The sequence below is a fragment of the Sceloporus occidentalis genome, unplaced genomic scaffold (assembly GCF_023333645.1).
Source record: "Sceloporus occidentalis isolate IW3139 unplaced genomic scaffold, rSceOcc1.0.p SCAF_126, whole genome shotgun sequence".
NCBI classification, from domain to species: Eukaryota; Metazoa; Chordata; class Lepidosauria; order Squamata; family Phrynosomatidae; genus Sceloporus; species Sceloporus occidentalis.
The window spans coordinates 1457339-1473074 of NW_028317106.1; the positions used below are offsets into that span (position 1 = coordinate 1457339).

The 15736-nt window shown below is 45.7% G+C and overlaps 1 protein-coding gene across 1 annotated transcript; it reads left to right on the forward strand.

The window, feature by feature from the left end:
* The first annotated feature begins 244 nt into the window (after nucleotides 1–244).
* On the forward strand, nucleotides 245–661 carry LOC149281927 (phosphoinositide-interacting protein-like). Its single transcript, XM_089498829.1, has one exon. The coding sequence runs from the start codon at nucleotides 245–247 to the stop codon at nucleotides 659–661; it is 417 nt and encodes a 138-aa protein (XP_089354955.1).
* Nucleotides 662–15736: the final 15075 nt, after the last annotated feature.

A 15736-nucleotide genomic window follows, 5' to 3' on the forward strand; every position in this document is an offset into this window, starting at 1 on the left:
TAATTTGTAATAAAGGCAGGTGTCCACATGACGTTCTTCAAGGTTCCAAGTCTAGAACCCTGTCTCGAGGTTGGATCTCCATAAGCTACGGTTGTAACATTCAAGGTTCCTTTATTCACGCAGAACGAGGACACCCTCGATATTACTGTTTATTTTGAATATGTTGAATCGTCTCCGTATCCTTAAATATTGTCCGTGTTCCTCTCTGTTACAGGAACTAGATTGAGATCCGAAGAATGATACAATGGCCACCTCCTTGGAGCCCATTGCAGTCAGCGAGCAGAGCAGTGGGGAGAGGTCCTCTTCTTCTGAGTCCAAGGACCTGGTAACGAGCAGAACTGAGAGCACTCTCTACAGCAGCTCCAGAAGCGAGTCCCTTTGGACCACGGCCCACAGGAGCGCCTGGGACACCTATCAGAAGCCAGTGGTCATCATGTCTATTGGAGGGTCGGTGTTCCTCTTGGGTATTGTACTGACCACCATGTATTTTATGAGTGCCAGTGCGCCCATATCCAAAAACCTTGGACCCGTCGCCTTCTCCATTGGACTCATGGTTCTGATCGTCGGATTGGTTTGGGTCCCGATCATCAAGAAAAAACAAAAACAAAGGTCTCACTCCAGGATCTTTAACCATCAAAGGCAGCTTTTCTTCCATTTTTGAATGTTTTTGGAAGCCAAGCCCAAAGACCAGGCATTTTTGTGGGACTTGGGCGATCCGCTCAGCGGTCCTCTCGGTGGATCTGACCAGAAATGGAGCTGCCACGTAATCCCCGTGACTGTTGAGCGTCGGATTTTGCGACCCTTAAAAATCGGAGGGTTTTATTTTTATTTATTATGGATGAACGGAGGTAGATGTCTCACCACATCACGTGCGGGAAAACTTCAGAGCTTTCAGCTACGGATACCACAATTATTCGGCATGAGAAGAAAATATGCTAAACTCAGCGTTTTGTCTTGGCTTCTGGGAATGAACCCGTGCTTACTGAGCGTCTCGGTGCCAGGTGGGCTAGCAATCTATTGCGCAGGAAGGCAGAGCTCTGCCCTCTGCCACTGAAAGGGCTAACATGGGACCAACCGGTTAACGGACGGCTATTTTTACTTAATAGGTTGTTTTTTTAGCATTTTGCTATTTTCTGATAATTACGCTCTTTTTCTGCTGTGAGAGATCGGGGGCTTCCCAGGTGACCTGAAGAGCTCAGGTATAACCTGGGATGGGTAAGTGCAAATATCAGATTGGGACAAATAACAGATACCCCGACACCGAAGAGATCTCCTGCCTCAATCCTAGAGATCCTATTCCTCACTGATCCACTGAATTGATCCCTCGGTGATCTCATTCCCCATTTGGAATCTGCTGATCCCATGAGATACCATTTCTCACTGATGATCACCTGGTCCAAGATAGATCCTGTTCCTCTATTGTAATTTACTGATCCTACAACGACCTTGTTCCGTCCTCTGATTCCATGTAGATCCCACCATTCCTAGTAATCTTGTAATCTCTGATCCCAGAGATCATGTTCCACCCTTGTGATCTCCTGATCCCCCAGAGATTCTGCTCTCTACTAGTAATCTCCTGATCACAGAGATCCCATTCCCTACTAGTAATCTCCTAAACCCACAGAGATCCTGTTCCTCATTAGTGAGATCACTAATGATTTCTGGAGCCCACAGAGATCCCGTTCCTCACTGGTTATCTTCTGACCCCACTGAGATCCCATTCCCAACTAGTAAACTCCTGATCAACAGGATCCCATTCCCCACCAGTAAGATCCTTTGCCACCAATCAGCCTCCCTGTTCATGATTTCCAATAAAAAAGACGAAACTCCAGAGATCTGCCCTCCCAATATCCCCAGGCTGCCCATTACCATTAAACATACTGGTTTCCAGTTAGATTTCCAGTGTGTCGCTGTTAACGGGCGCTGACACTTGAGTCTCTAATCGCAGCCCCTCCATGTATTAGCGAGTGGTCTGCAGGGGCCCAAGAGCCACAGGGGAAGCCGCTAAGTACTGGGGGCCCGCACTAATTTCCAGTACAAACCAATTAAATATAGGAAGGGGGGTAAAGGCCCCTCGCAGTTGGGTCGGTATCTCGGTATCTCGTAGGAAAGCTGACATTTTTATTGTGCCCAGGAATGAAGGGAATGTTTTCTTATGGAGAAAAAAAAAAGATTGCTAGCTCTTAAGGTCACAGGGAATGAGTCTGCAAACACCCCCATAGCCCTCCCCTCACCCACATGATGGCTGTAAACTGTGCAAACAGGTACATGGGGGGGAGGGTGGCTAAAGGGGTAAGCACAGGCGCCATTAGCCCCGAGCACAGTCCTGCTGTTAGATTGTTTGCATAAAGTGCTCTTCCGCGGCTCTGCTGTCTCCCAGCACATCGGGAGTTAACGCCAAATCAGATTGTTTTTCCATTTCTGCCGCTTTTTAAAAAAAAGATACCAAAAATAAATATGGAGGAAGCCGATGTCATAAAACGCCGCGGCAATGATCATTGTATGATGTAATCAGCTTGTTTGTATCACCCGTTCGAATAAAGTTACAATCTAATCGTATATTTTGTGCATTTCCGCTAAAAACACACATTTACGGATTTAGCTAATTGTTTTCCGTCTCGTAATCACTCGGCCGGGTTCCCAAACCCAAAATATTTTGGGATCCCTCTCCACTGCGGTTCATGGGGTGGGGGATCAGGGGTCTCATGTTCCTGGCAGTCTCAAGGAGAAGCACGGAGGTCTCACAGGCACAGGGGCCGTCTTCCTCCTGCCTTCCTGTGAGTTATGACATCACACTGGGTCCTCATCATCACACTGGGTCCTCATCATCACGCGGGGCTGTCGTCACGGCAACTGAGCAATTGAGATTAAGAAATGTCCTATCTGGTGGTATTCGGATTTCTTTGCGTCATGAAAACCAATCTGCGTTACCGGAACCCGCCAGAAGCCCGCGATCCGCGTAAAAGCTCTTCGCAAGCCACGCCGCAACACAAGAAATGTTTTTTTGCCATTAAAAGCCTAATTCGAGGCCCTTATCTCTGGATTTTCTACTCTAAAGAATCCTTAAAAAAAGGCTTTTGTCCCAAACCTTGCTTCAGCGACTTTATTTCCAGCCGCCAATCAACTGGTTTGCCATTCAGGGTCCCGAAACATGGAGGCGCGGAACGGAGTGACTTCATAATCCCCTCGTCCTGGCAGTTAAACGGTTAAAGCCCCGAAGGATCCGAATAAAACAAATAAAGAGGAGAAGAGAATGTTGGGATTTTCTTTCCGGTACCGGTTGCGTTTCGCGCTTGGTTCCGCTCCCTCGCGCCGGGCTCTGTTGCCGGGCAGCAGGCTTTCACTTGCGGTTAATCGAGGCTCTGGCTCCTCCTCCCGCCTGCGAGATGACTTTTCAGTTACTAAGTGGATCAAATGCACTTTTTGCTCTTAATCCAATTTGATTAGCGAGCGATTCAGGAAATTTACTGCTGCCAACAGCATTAGGAATTAACCATTAAACCGCCAGCCGCGGCGAGGCACGGGCTACACCCTTCGCGCGCCAGAGGGAAATCACTTTCTTTTAAATGGGGTAATAAAGGTTTGGGGCCCCAGTTGGGTAAAGGAAGCGTCGAAATGATATAACGTCAGATTCATAACATGTGATGCGATTGAAGCCGCGAGTAATTTAGTCTGATGTCATCGAAACTTTATTAAATATGGATGGAGGAACAGCGAGAGTTGGGAGTGCAGACTATTACTCACTAATGGGCTATCAGACACTTTGCACGGGTTCTCCTTTTCTGCCGTTAGGTTACAGGTGGAGGCTCAACTAGGAAAGGGTAAACAGGAGAGTCTTTAGAAAGGAGTCAGAACGCAACAGAAAAAAGACAAGAAGCTCTTAAAGCTTTTACATAAGCAGCCGAGGGTTACAGGAGGAGAAAGGGGGGGGGTTCAACGGATTCATTTTCCTGATCACGCTTTAAACTGTAGGCTGTAAACATACGTGAAACACTGCTTGGGTTTTGGAAATGTATTTTATGGAATTAAACAACTAGATGATTGGCGATGAATATTATTACAATCCTGTACAAAACATATTGTTCAGGTTGACAATAAAGGCAAATGAAAGGCATTTGCCCTCCAGCCCCACACTATAGGGTTAATCATTTATTTATAGGGGCTGTTATTACACCAAACACTCACAGCCTGAAACATCGCAGCCGAGAGGAAGGAAGGTAATACCTGTCCCTGCTCACAATCTAGTGGTGCTTTTGTAGCTGGAGCCCAGCAGACATCTGCACCCTGGTGGGATTCTCTCCAAGGTCATGACACGTGGCAGGATGCTCTGCAGAACTTCTCACCTTGGGCAGATGCCCTGCACAGCCCCTGAAACGCTGTGCGATAGTCTGCATGCTGCTCTGTGGAGGACGGGATGAACAGGCGTGGAAAGGTGATCGCAGTCACGGTCCGGGCAGGTAGAGACAGGTCCTCTCCGCACCTAATCTGCACCTTTATGCAAAAGAAAGTGGAAAGTCAGGCTGAGCTGCTGGGCGTGTCTTCCCAAAATATGTAAATGTGGAGTGAGGTAAGGGGGGGGTGGGGATCCAGGTGAGACTCAGAGCTCTTGGCTGGGGCAGAGGGGGCTACCTGTGGCTCAGGAGGGATGCCTTGCCCCTGGAGGCTCGCTGGAAGGTGTCCAGCCTTCTTCCTGCTCGCTGTGTCCTTCGATGTTCTGGGACTCGGCCTCATCCTGGTTGGAATCTTCGTGAATCTGGAGAAGGACGGCAGGAGCTTTGGCGAGTTCCTCATCTATGGCGGTGGGATTATGGTCTTCTTCAGTCTGCTCTGGTGGCTGGCTTGGTATTCCTTCAACCTGGAGGTGTCCATGCAGGACCTGCTCAAGGACCCCAGTGTGGCCCCCAGGAGAAGCAACCTGGTGCAGCTTGCAAGAAAGTTCTCAGAGAGGTTCTCCAAAAGGAGCAGGAGAAAGGGGGTCTCTAAAGATGCACTGGGGACCTCAAACCCACCTGGAGACCCCCTCCATTTGACCCCCACAGCCTTTTTCAACTCTGGATTCTCAACCCAACTGGATTCCCCCAGTGCTAATGGGAGACACCTGGAGCTGAGCAGAGTCAGTAGTTTGGGGGGTTCCCCTGGGATTGTGGGGACCCCTGACCCTGTGGACAGGCTGATTTAATCATGAGAGGTAAGGTGTCCTGTATCAGTGACTTTCTATGATTGATCCTATACCCTTGCCAGGTCTGCTATCCCTCTACTCCTACTGCAGACCAATCTATTGTTTAACCCTTTCTGTGGATGATGAATGCCTCCCTCCTGGCCATGAAAGGTGGAATGTGTGGCTTTTGCCAGTTGTCTGTTTGTTTGTTGCCTTTTCAATGAGATGATACAATGTGTCTGTGTGATGTTGTAATCATGCAACAATTGACACCCGAGTCCTGATAATACCCCATTTACACATAAAGTTACCTTTGCAATAAAGCTTATCCTGATTTTACCCCCTACTCCTGCCCCCTGCCCCCCCCTTCGACCTTCACAGGAATGTAAAACCCTCCCGGGAATCCTCTGAATGCAATTAGGTCCGGGACTTGTGAGGTCTGCTCTACTGCCCTGGGTGGAATGGGAGATATTTGCCCCGTGTGTGCAGCTGCGGGTAACCTTGTTATTGCATATGCTTCTAACTTAGCTCTAAATTGCATTATTGCCCCTTCCAGGTCACAGTTTGCCCCAAAGATGTGCAAAGTCCAAAGTGACAAGGGCGGCAGTGCCACGGAAGGGTCCAAGGGCGCAGAACATTCCAGCAGGGCTGATATCCTAAACCCCAATCCGCCCCTCGACTAATGCAGACAATTAACCAATTTTTCTGGGGTATATTATTATCACTATGATTATTATTGATTAAATAGCACCGGCGTATGCTGCAGCGCTGTTCAGCAGAATAGGGTCATATGAACAGCGTTGAGGACACATACTGAGGGTTGTAGAGGGGGCAGATTTGCAGGATGTCCGAGTGAATGGGCAGATTCCTGGGAACGGATGTGAGTCGATACACAGCGGTTACCTTATAAACACCCGCTGCGCATGCCCCGCGGGACCCTCGCACGCAAAATCAGGCAGCAGACAGACGTCTGGGCTGCACAAACTCTCACTCGTAAAAGGAGATTGTTGTAAAGTTTGCTGCGCTGATCAATGTGACGCAAATCAGAGTCCGGCTCATGTTTTACACCAAAACATTGTATAGATCAAAAGTTTCCCCTATTTGAGTCATGACAGGTCAGAAGGTAGAGATATTCTAAATGGAGTCACCTGTATTCAAGCAGGGATTCCAGCTGGGAGAAAAGCACCAGTGGCGATGCTCAGATTTATTAAATCACAGAGGAGAATATGAAGGAGGCAGCTCCAGACTCTATGACCCTGAGGATCTGCCCATTCACCCTGAGACTGGGGTAAAAACCCTGAGAATCTACCCATTCACCCCAAGACACTGAGGCTGGGGGAAAAAACCTGACCATCGGCATGTCACTGTTAATAGGCTGTGTGATCCTGACACCTACTGGTCAGATACAGTATTGCAACATAATAGGGACTGTGTCTCACCCAATAGATGCTCAATATTACTGCCCCTGATACCCCGTCGCTCTACCCCTGATACTGCATCACCCGTCAATCAAGGAGAAGCCAAGCTTTGCTCTCGCATCACAGAATAGACATGTTATAATATGTGTCAGACCGGCCCCCGTCTAGTCACCCCATAACGCCTGTTGTGAAGACTCAAACCTTAATCAGTCGTTGGTCTCGTCGTAGATTTAGGAGCCGTATGTCTATCCAATGCATGTTTAACTCCCCTCAGTGCATTACCCTCTACCACTTCTGCTGGGAGGCTATTCATTTATCTACCACTCTCTCAGCAAAGTAAATGTTAATCTTGGTGTGATCTCTGCATTAACCTCGGGTATCTGTGATTTTAGGTTCATGGAGAGGTAACGTTTACATAAAGTCTCCCCTCCGAAGACCTTCTGAAGACTTCATCGGGTAGCAAATTCTGCCTCCCTCCCCCAAAATGTTGGATTCGGGGTTTACGGGCTGCACAGACGCTTTTTCTTTTTTATATCTCTTCCTGCACTGAACGTACTTTCGTTTTAGGATCGTTATCGAGTTGTTTACTTCTTGACCATTTGGTGCTGAGACTTTGTTGTGGATTCTTATATTTCATCGCATTTTGGGCTGGAATAACCTCTGTTGAAATGCATCCTCTTGGCCTGGAGAGAGTTAAACCGAGTGATCAAGAGGTTAGGATGCCATCTCATTGATGCACTCAAAGGGTTAATGCCTCCAGTGTCGAATGTACCAATGCAGAGAGGGGTTTTTTGTTTTTTTTTGTTGTTTTTTTTTTTATTTAAAATTTTTTTGGATAATCTTCTTCAAAAGTATCTATTTTGCTTTTTTGCAACATTGTGTTCGCATCGACCAATAATCTTCTTTCCTTTTTCATGGTATTCAATACTGAAATAGAATTCCTCTGTGTTAATGACAGGGTTGATGTCACGCGGCAGTAAGTTTAGTTGGCTTCAGATAAAAATAATACATTTAGTATTTACCTTTTTCCCCTTTATATAGGATTATAATAAAGGATGGTAAACCTGGCGGCGTCTGGCTTTTTCCGTTATACACGCTATCCATAAAATTGCGTTCAATCTGATTTGACCAAAAATCGCAGATTCTGCACCATTTCAACAACAATATTTTTATCATTATCGACTGCCTAATGCACGCCCCGCAAGAATTTTTTTTTAAAATTACAAAGGTTACAAACCCTTGAAAAAGTAACCGGCCAATCAGGAAGAAGTTGACCAGTGCATGATGGGTAACATGTTCTAAGCAAAAGAATCTCGCTTGACTTTCTATATCTTTGCTGATTTTGGATTTGCCCATTAGGGGAATCTGATTGTTGCCCCTCCATGTGAAGACCCCTCTAAACCGGACTAGAAAAGCCAAGTCAACTGCTACAAGATAACAGAATGCTGTCACCATAGCAACAACCAATCAGGGTGATCTGTTTCAGAATGTTACATGCGTGGCACTGAGCAGAGGGGAAAGAAACCTAAAAAGTCTTTAAACTCTTTTGGGGGGGGGGTATTTTATTCAGGAGGGGGGGTTATTCAGCTTGTATTTTTCTTTTAAATATATATATATATATAATGTAATACGAGGTTCTTCCAGATATGGCGGCTGGGCTCGGAATGTTTCTTTCCTTTTCTGTTTCGAATCGCTGCGTCCAAAAACGTCTGTTTTAAATGTTTGTTTTTTGGGGGGTTTTTAAATGTATTTTTTTACGCTGTCGGATATTAAACATCAGACACAATAAAAATTGTGTTTTGTTTTCATTTTGTTTGTTTTTTTCAAATTTGTTGCAGATTTATAGTTTTTCCAAAACAGACGAAGGATTGGTCGCTTCCCAACATGTATGGGTCTGCGTGTTGTGCTTTTTCTTGTTGTCACCACTAGAGGGAGCCGGATGCAGCCGCTTAGAAGCCTTGACGGCATTCACGCAGTTCTTTTATATTTTAATTTTTTTATATGTTGTTGTTGTGTTGTTTTTTTTTTTTTACCCCCAAAAGTTGTCTTTCTGTCCTATTTGAGCCGGCTGGATCATTTTACTTTATTTTTGTCTCGCCAAAATGAGCAGTTTAGTAATTTCCACCTTCCAAAAAAACCATAGAATCTGCTGGCAGATCGGCCCCATCCGGCCCCCGCCTAGTCGCCCGTTTCAACTGCTGTAAAGACTCAAACCTTAATCAGTCGTTGGTCTCGTCTTAGATTCAGGAGCCATATTTCTATCCCGTGCATGTTTAATACCCTCACTGTATTACCCTCTACCACCTCTGCTGGGAGGCTGAAGTATCTACAATTCTCTCTATATTTATGATGGCTATATGCCTGATGCATGTTTAAAGTCCCTCGCCGCATTAGCCTCCAACTATTTAGGGTGCAAAAGAAAAGTGGGGTTCTTTAACTCCTTCATGGTTTTGCACCAAGTGGTTAATGTGCAGGGTGGGGCCCGGGGCCGGTCACGGTACTCTCTGCTTGCTAAGTGACTGCACGCAATCTGTTCAGGTAACAAAACAGAACAAAGAGGTAACAGCCGAGCGACAAACAGGTGAAAGGTAATCCGGGACGTGAGTGACACTCGATACGACTGCGAGTCAAGAAAACAGCTTCACCAACAAAGCGAGAGACAGTAACAGTCCAACGAGGCGCTCGCCTGGATTACAGGCGCTCGCCCCCGGGCCGGGTTACAGGCGCTCGCCCCCGGGCCGGGTTACAGGCGCTCGCCCCCGGGCCGGGTTACAGGCGCTCGCCCCCGGGCCGGGTTACAGGCGCTCGCCCCCGGGCCGGGTTACAGGCGCTCGCCCCCGGGCCGGGTTACAGGCGCTCGCCCCCGGGCCGGGTTACAGGCGCTCGCGGCGCTGCTGGATACAACCGTTTAGACCCCATTTAAACAAAGTTATTCGGTAATGCTTCAAAAACTAAAACCTAGCACCGCGGACAATCTCCCTGTCCCTCCGGAACATTCCAGCCTCGGATTTCTCTCCTCAGATCCATTCGGATTTCTTGGGGGGGGGGGGGCTGGTTAATTCTCGTCTGTCATGTGACAGTTTTTGTTGCCATAGCAGCAGAAAATCAGTTTTATTTATTCAAATAACATATCTATATTTCCACCAAAAAATTTTTACGTTTCAGGATCTGTGAGGAGGAAAAAGGAACGTTTCCCGAGATAAGGGGCAAAATATATATTAATATAAGGGGCAGTATTATGTAGGGGGTACTAGATATTGATATAAGGGGCAATAATATGTAGGGGGCAATATATATATATTGATACGAGGGGCAGTATTATGTAAGGGGTAATATATATTATATGGGGCAATATTTCTAGTTAAAAATGTGATTGTTTCATTTTTTTGTTTGTTTGTTTGTTTTGTTCATTTGTTTGTTGTTTTTTTTGCAAATAATGGATTTTATGGCTACTGAATCATTTCCGTGACACACAGACAATGAGTTTCTGAACCCGTCCCGCAGGGTGAGCGCTACCTCCGGCACTCAAGGAATGTACCCTGGAATTAGAACACAAAGCGGAGTCAACCGTCAGGTTTTTCGGGGTTGACGGGCCGCTTGAGCCGCCGCGGCCAGCAAACAGTTAACAGCCTCCCGTGTTAAATCGCTGTCATCGCACAAGGTGTGTTCTGTTTAAACGGCTCGGTCTGTAAGTCGCGTCCAGCGCCTCAGACACTCGAGTGTGCGAGCGCCAAGCCCGGCCACCATGAGGCTCTCCCGGTTCATCGGTCGCTGCGCCTTCCTCTTCATCGTGGCCGTGATCTTCGACGTGGCCGGGATTATTCTGCTCCTGCTGGGAATATGCTCCGGCTTTACTTCGTGGGATTTCTTCGTGTTCACCGGGGCCGTGGTCCTCGCGCTCAGTTTCGTTTTGTGGACCCTCTGGTACACGTTCAACGTGGAAGTTTCCTACAAAGAGCTGGGGCTGGCCTTGTGACCGACGCGTTTCGGGGACTCAATATATTCTTTACTTTTGGGGACCAAATGGGAACGATTGTGCTTTTCGGTCTTTGGAAAGTTTATAAAAATCAAAGGTTTTTTTACCAAAACCCGTTACCGGAAGGAGGAAGGGATCGCGACTACAACCCTGCGCTTTGACAAGAGGTATATTGAGGTTTCTTTCAAGTATAAAAGTAAATTATCCCTTTATTGACTTACGAGAGCTGGTTAATGATATTTTTGTTTTTGGAGGTTTTAGATATTTCTTTCCTGTAATTAAGATCTATGACTGCCTCCTAAAGTAACGAGCCATCTATACTGGGATAGAACAGGGCAGATTTTACCGGCCGGGGACCTGCTGCCCCATGTATATTAGGTGGGGAGAGGAGATGGCGAGAGATGGGGGGTGTTCTAGAGGAAGGAGGGGGTTCTAGGATGGCATGGAGGAGAACGTGGACCTGATGAGGTAATCCTGTGGGACGAGCAGAGGTTTTGCCCAGGGCTCCGTTTTGCCCTGTGGCAATTAACTCAGTATCTCTCATAGCCCATGGGTAAAGGTGTGATCCGGAACACACTCAAGTAAATTGCCATTATTTTGACAGCTATATGAGCGTAATTTATGTTTATGCTTCACACATTTCATGCACTTTCCTAATAAACCCATCAGCAGCCTTACATTACAATGCAGTAAAGCCATCGGTGATATCTGGAAAAGAAGTCCTTCTACAAAAAAAAACGTCAATCACAAGATAGGAAACAAACGTAACAGCCGTGTTTGAGCGTCACGGACCCTTATAAAAAATGGGGTAGGTTCCGTTGTAACGTTTTTAATAGACGGAGGCAGACAATGTGGGGTCGGGATCCGAAGAATGCACCGTGTTTGTTCAGGGAAGTTTCGCCGAAAGACACCTGTTCTTACACTCATTGAAATTCCAAGACTTGGTCGACAGGAAAAACCATCCTGTTGGGCTGAGGGTCTTTCTCAAAAATCTCAGTTTTTTTTTCCTAAAAAAAAACTAACGGCAGAAAAAGCTCTCATCTGATAAAGAATCCTAAGTCACTAAATGCCACCAGGAGACGTGCCCTCATTCCTCCATGCTCCTCCATTCCTCCATGCTCCTCCATTCCTCCATGCACGTTCCATTCCTCCATGCTCGTTCCCTCATACTTCTCTCCAACGTGTGGTCCTTCACTTTGACGCTTCCACCCAACCATTCATCCACCTCTTTCTTGCTTCTACTTGCTTGTACTGTCACTCAAACCTACGGTCTCTCCTCCTTCGTTGGCTCAATTTTGGTGGAATTGCCTTGACTCTCTCTATTCGTTGGGCTTCAGACTGACGCCTGTCTGTTAAAGGAAATTGCTACAAATTTTGGGGTGGATTATATTTTTATAATCTTCATCCTATTTTTTTTTCTTTATACTTAACCATTTACCATGGTGGATCTAACATGTCTTTCCTTCTCCAGCGTATTAAGAAGGCCGTGTTGTGATACCAGAAGAAGAAGAGTCCCCGGACCTCTCCTAATGACCCCCTAGAAGGTGAAAGACACTGCCGGCCCACCCTGAAACGGGGGGCGAGAAGCCGGTATTTATAGTTGTGTGAGAGCGGCCATTTTGGATCGTTGGTTACGATGGAACGCGATGCTTTGGGATTCTGTAACGGGGGGATCCTAATAAGTTGGAGGGTTCTGTGTCCTCAAATGGGGAAGCTCTTTGAAATTGGGGTGACTTTATGTGGGGGATATGTCAGTTCTTTGGCACTTCAACAAAAAACGATGGAATCTACCTCAATGTGGACAACCAAGTCTACTTGATACTGTTACAACCTTTGTATGACACCGGTGTGCCCCTAAACTGCTATTCCTCACCTCCTCCGACTGGTGATTCTGCAAATCACCCCGACATACCGGACGTAAACGGTCAGAGAAAGCACCTCGCGCGGTTGGAGGCATCTCACAGGCTTCTGTAGACTTGCTGATCTTGTTTACCAACCTTCCCAATCCCATGAAATATCTACGCGGTGCTACAGAACTATAATATATGGTTAGAGCGAGTTACATAACAAATCGAAAAGTATATGCTGTGGTAACGACGCGTCGGTAAAATTCCGAAGGCTGCAGAATGATGGACTTGTGCACATCGGAGGTCTGTAGACCCTACTGAGACCACCAAGTCTGATTGTTGGCTTCTAAAACCTCGAGAACCCAACCAGAGTCACCAGAAAGGGGAATTACTTACTACTTAATCACAACGTGAGCACTAAGGCAGAGGGATGTGGTTTTGCCAAATTTCTATATATATTTATGTGAAGATTTTTTTTGTATTGTTCCTCTTGACGTCAAACGTGAAATAAAAAATGAAAGAAAAAAAAAAAGAAAGATCTTGAGCAATTTGCGTTGATTCATTTCAGTGTAAAAGTAATAAAAAGTTAATAAAGTAATAATGTTGCTTTTTTTTAAAAAAACGTATCAAAGTGTGTTTATTTTTTTTTATCTGATCCGATGGAAAGAACCCGATAAGCCGGAGGCCGGGCTCGGCTCTGGATTCTCACACTGCAGGAAGTGTTTCACCCGCAGGGTGGATGCAAGAAGATTCCTAAAATAGCGATGCGTCTTTTAACGAGCCCCAAGTCGCCGGGCAAGTTTAATGCGCTCGCGCCGAACCGCCGGCTTTGTTTATATTTCTCGCCGGCTCGACATTCATGTAAAACAACATTTTTGTACACGAGGAAGAGAATTTTCCTCCAAACACAACCCCCCCAAAAAATACACATTATTATTATATATACATTATTTTATTTTTTTAAACCCTTGGGCTGTCCCTAAGCCCATGGAAAACAATGCATTTTGAGCCCGTACATGTACAGGATTTGTCATTAAGGGGTTAAAAAAAAAAAATGTTCTAATGTTTTGGAAACAGAATATTTATTTGAGTTATTATCGATTCATCATTAGGTTTGAAGCAAGACAGCCTACAGGACTCAGGATAGAAATAGACCCTGCTGGCAGATCGGCCCCATCTTGGCCCCCGTCTAGTCGCCCGTTTCTCCTGCTGTAAAGACTCAAACCTTAATCAGACGTTGGCCTCGTCTTAGATTCAGGAGCCGTATGTCTATCCCATGCATGTTTAATACCCTCACTGTATTACCCTCTACCACTTCTGCTGGGAGGCTGTTCCACTGAACAGTTGATGATAGAGACAAGAAGATGCGAGACACAGAAGCAAAAGTTGTGGGCAGAGAAGGTAGGGAGACACTCAGAGAGTATAAGTGGGAGTGAAGGGGCCCGAGAAATTTTGTAGCTTTTTTTTTCTTGTTTTTGTCTGTCTCCTGGGGGTCCGTAGGCAATAGCCTAGTCACCCATTGGCTGTTTTTCTTGGGTGACGCGTGGTTTCTCATACCAAATTCTGCCCAAATTCACCCAAATTGCTGCAAACTTTTTTTCCTCTGGACGCTGGGAAATAAAGCCTCATGTCTGGTCACAAGGTCCCAGTCCTTCTCAGATTCACCCATCGCGCATGTTCCTGGCATAACTACTTCGTGTTTGTTCGTTTCCTCTAATCCTCTATCTATCTTACAATCAAAAATAATGTCGCCTTCACTTCGCACAACAGACGCTCACAATCCATTGCCGTAAATAATTTATCGATGGAGATTAAATATGATTTATCTTCAGCCAACAAAGTCAGGTTTCTTAATAGCGGCGCCATTAACATAGGATGCGGATCTTCGTCAATCCCTCATCTGCTCAACGACTTCAAAGGGGAAACGTTCAGTAAACAGAGAAGCTCTTTACATTAGCGTCAATTACAGCGAGAGCCATCGGATCCTGAATTATTCAGCAGCTTCTTGAAAGGGATTGCTCTGACACCCTTCCAAAATAATGAAAGTAAAGATACAAACCGTACGAGCAGCCATCTCATTTCTATATGATATGCAATTAATATTATATGGTGCAATACTATGGTTTTTTTCGCTTATTTACTATCAGCAGTGTTATAAATGATTGTCTCTATGATAAAAATGTAACATTGCAAACATTCTGAAATTAGAATGCTGCGTGGGGAAGTTTTGGAAGCATCCTGTATCAATGCAGCCACTTCTGTGAGTGCCAAAAAGGTACTTAAAATGATCTATAGTGTTTGCCGTGGGCACTACAGGATAGGAATATTTATCCACATAAACAAAAAGCACAAGTATTCTCTGGCTATAACGAGAAATAAAACATTCCAGACGTAGCATTAGCTGCTTTAATACGCTTACTGTATTTTCTGCGAAATAAACAGGCAAAATTGTCACTGGTGATGACAATATGTTGCTATTCAGTAATGCTTAATGCATGAGTGACATCACTTGTGATGTCATAACTGTAAATATTGTGTTCAACACCAAAAGCGTCAGTCATAATTCTTTCAATAACTCTTATGGAAGAGCGACACCTAGTGGGGCAGAATGGAAGCGCTGCTTGTCTAGACTGAAAGTGAGAGGACAGGGGTAATCTGGCGCCACCTGCTGGACAATAAGGGGACATGCACGTCCCTAGGGGCTGGTAGGATTTGCCTGCATTGTCCAGCAGAGAAGCTTCCCCACTTCCTATAGTAACCTGCAGCCATCTAAAGCGCCAACATATTCCGTAGCGCTGTTACAATAGTGAAAATGAATAGTAACATTAAACCTGGCAGGATACAATGTGACAATAAGATAAGAAGTGCACTGTTCTTGTGAGCTTACATTCTATTAGGAATACCTGCCCCTTTGGTGACCCTCAAGGTCTGAAGTTCTGCCCCTCCGGTTTATGCGTTCAATTCTGCATATTATGTCCCCAGTGCCATTGGGGGCATTACTTCGCCCTTTATTACCCTAAGGTGTAAGGGTCCAGATACACCGCATTGCTCGCATACCACCGACAGTCCCCTCCCCCAGCCTTTGTCTTAGTGACAGATACACAAAAGAGAATAAGGGAACAATAAATCCTTTTTTAAACAACCTGTTATTTGTTATACCATATATGGTCAACGAAGTCACTATTCCAGGTGCTTTTAGGCAGAGAGGTAGAGAGGGATACTTCCAATTATCTGGAGTCTTCTTCCAAATGCTATTAAGCTGCATGACTACAGTTCTTATCATCCATGAGAAGCTGACTGCATATCTTGACAGTAGGCCCGGGCATTTAACACTGAG

Coding starts and splice junctions, on each gene's coding strand:
- LOC149281927 (XM_089498829.1), top strand. CDS start 245: ATGGCCACCTCCTTGGAGCCCATTGCAGTCAGCGAGCAGAGCAGTGGG.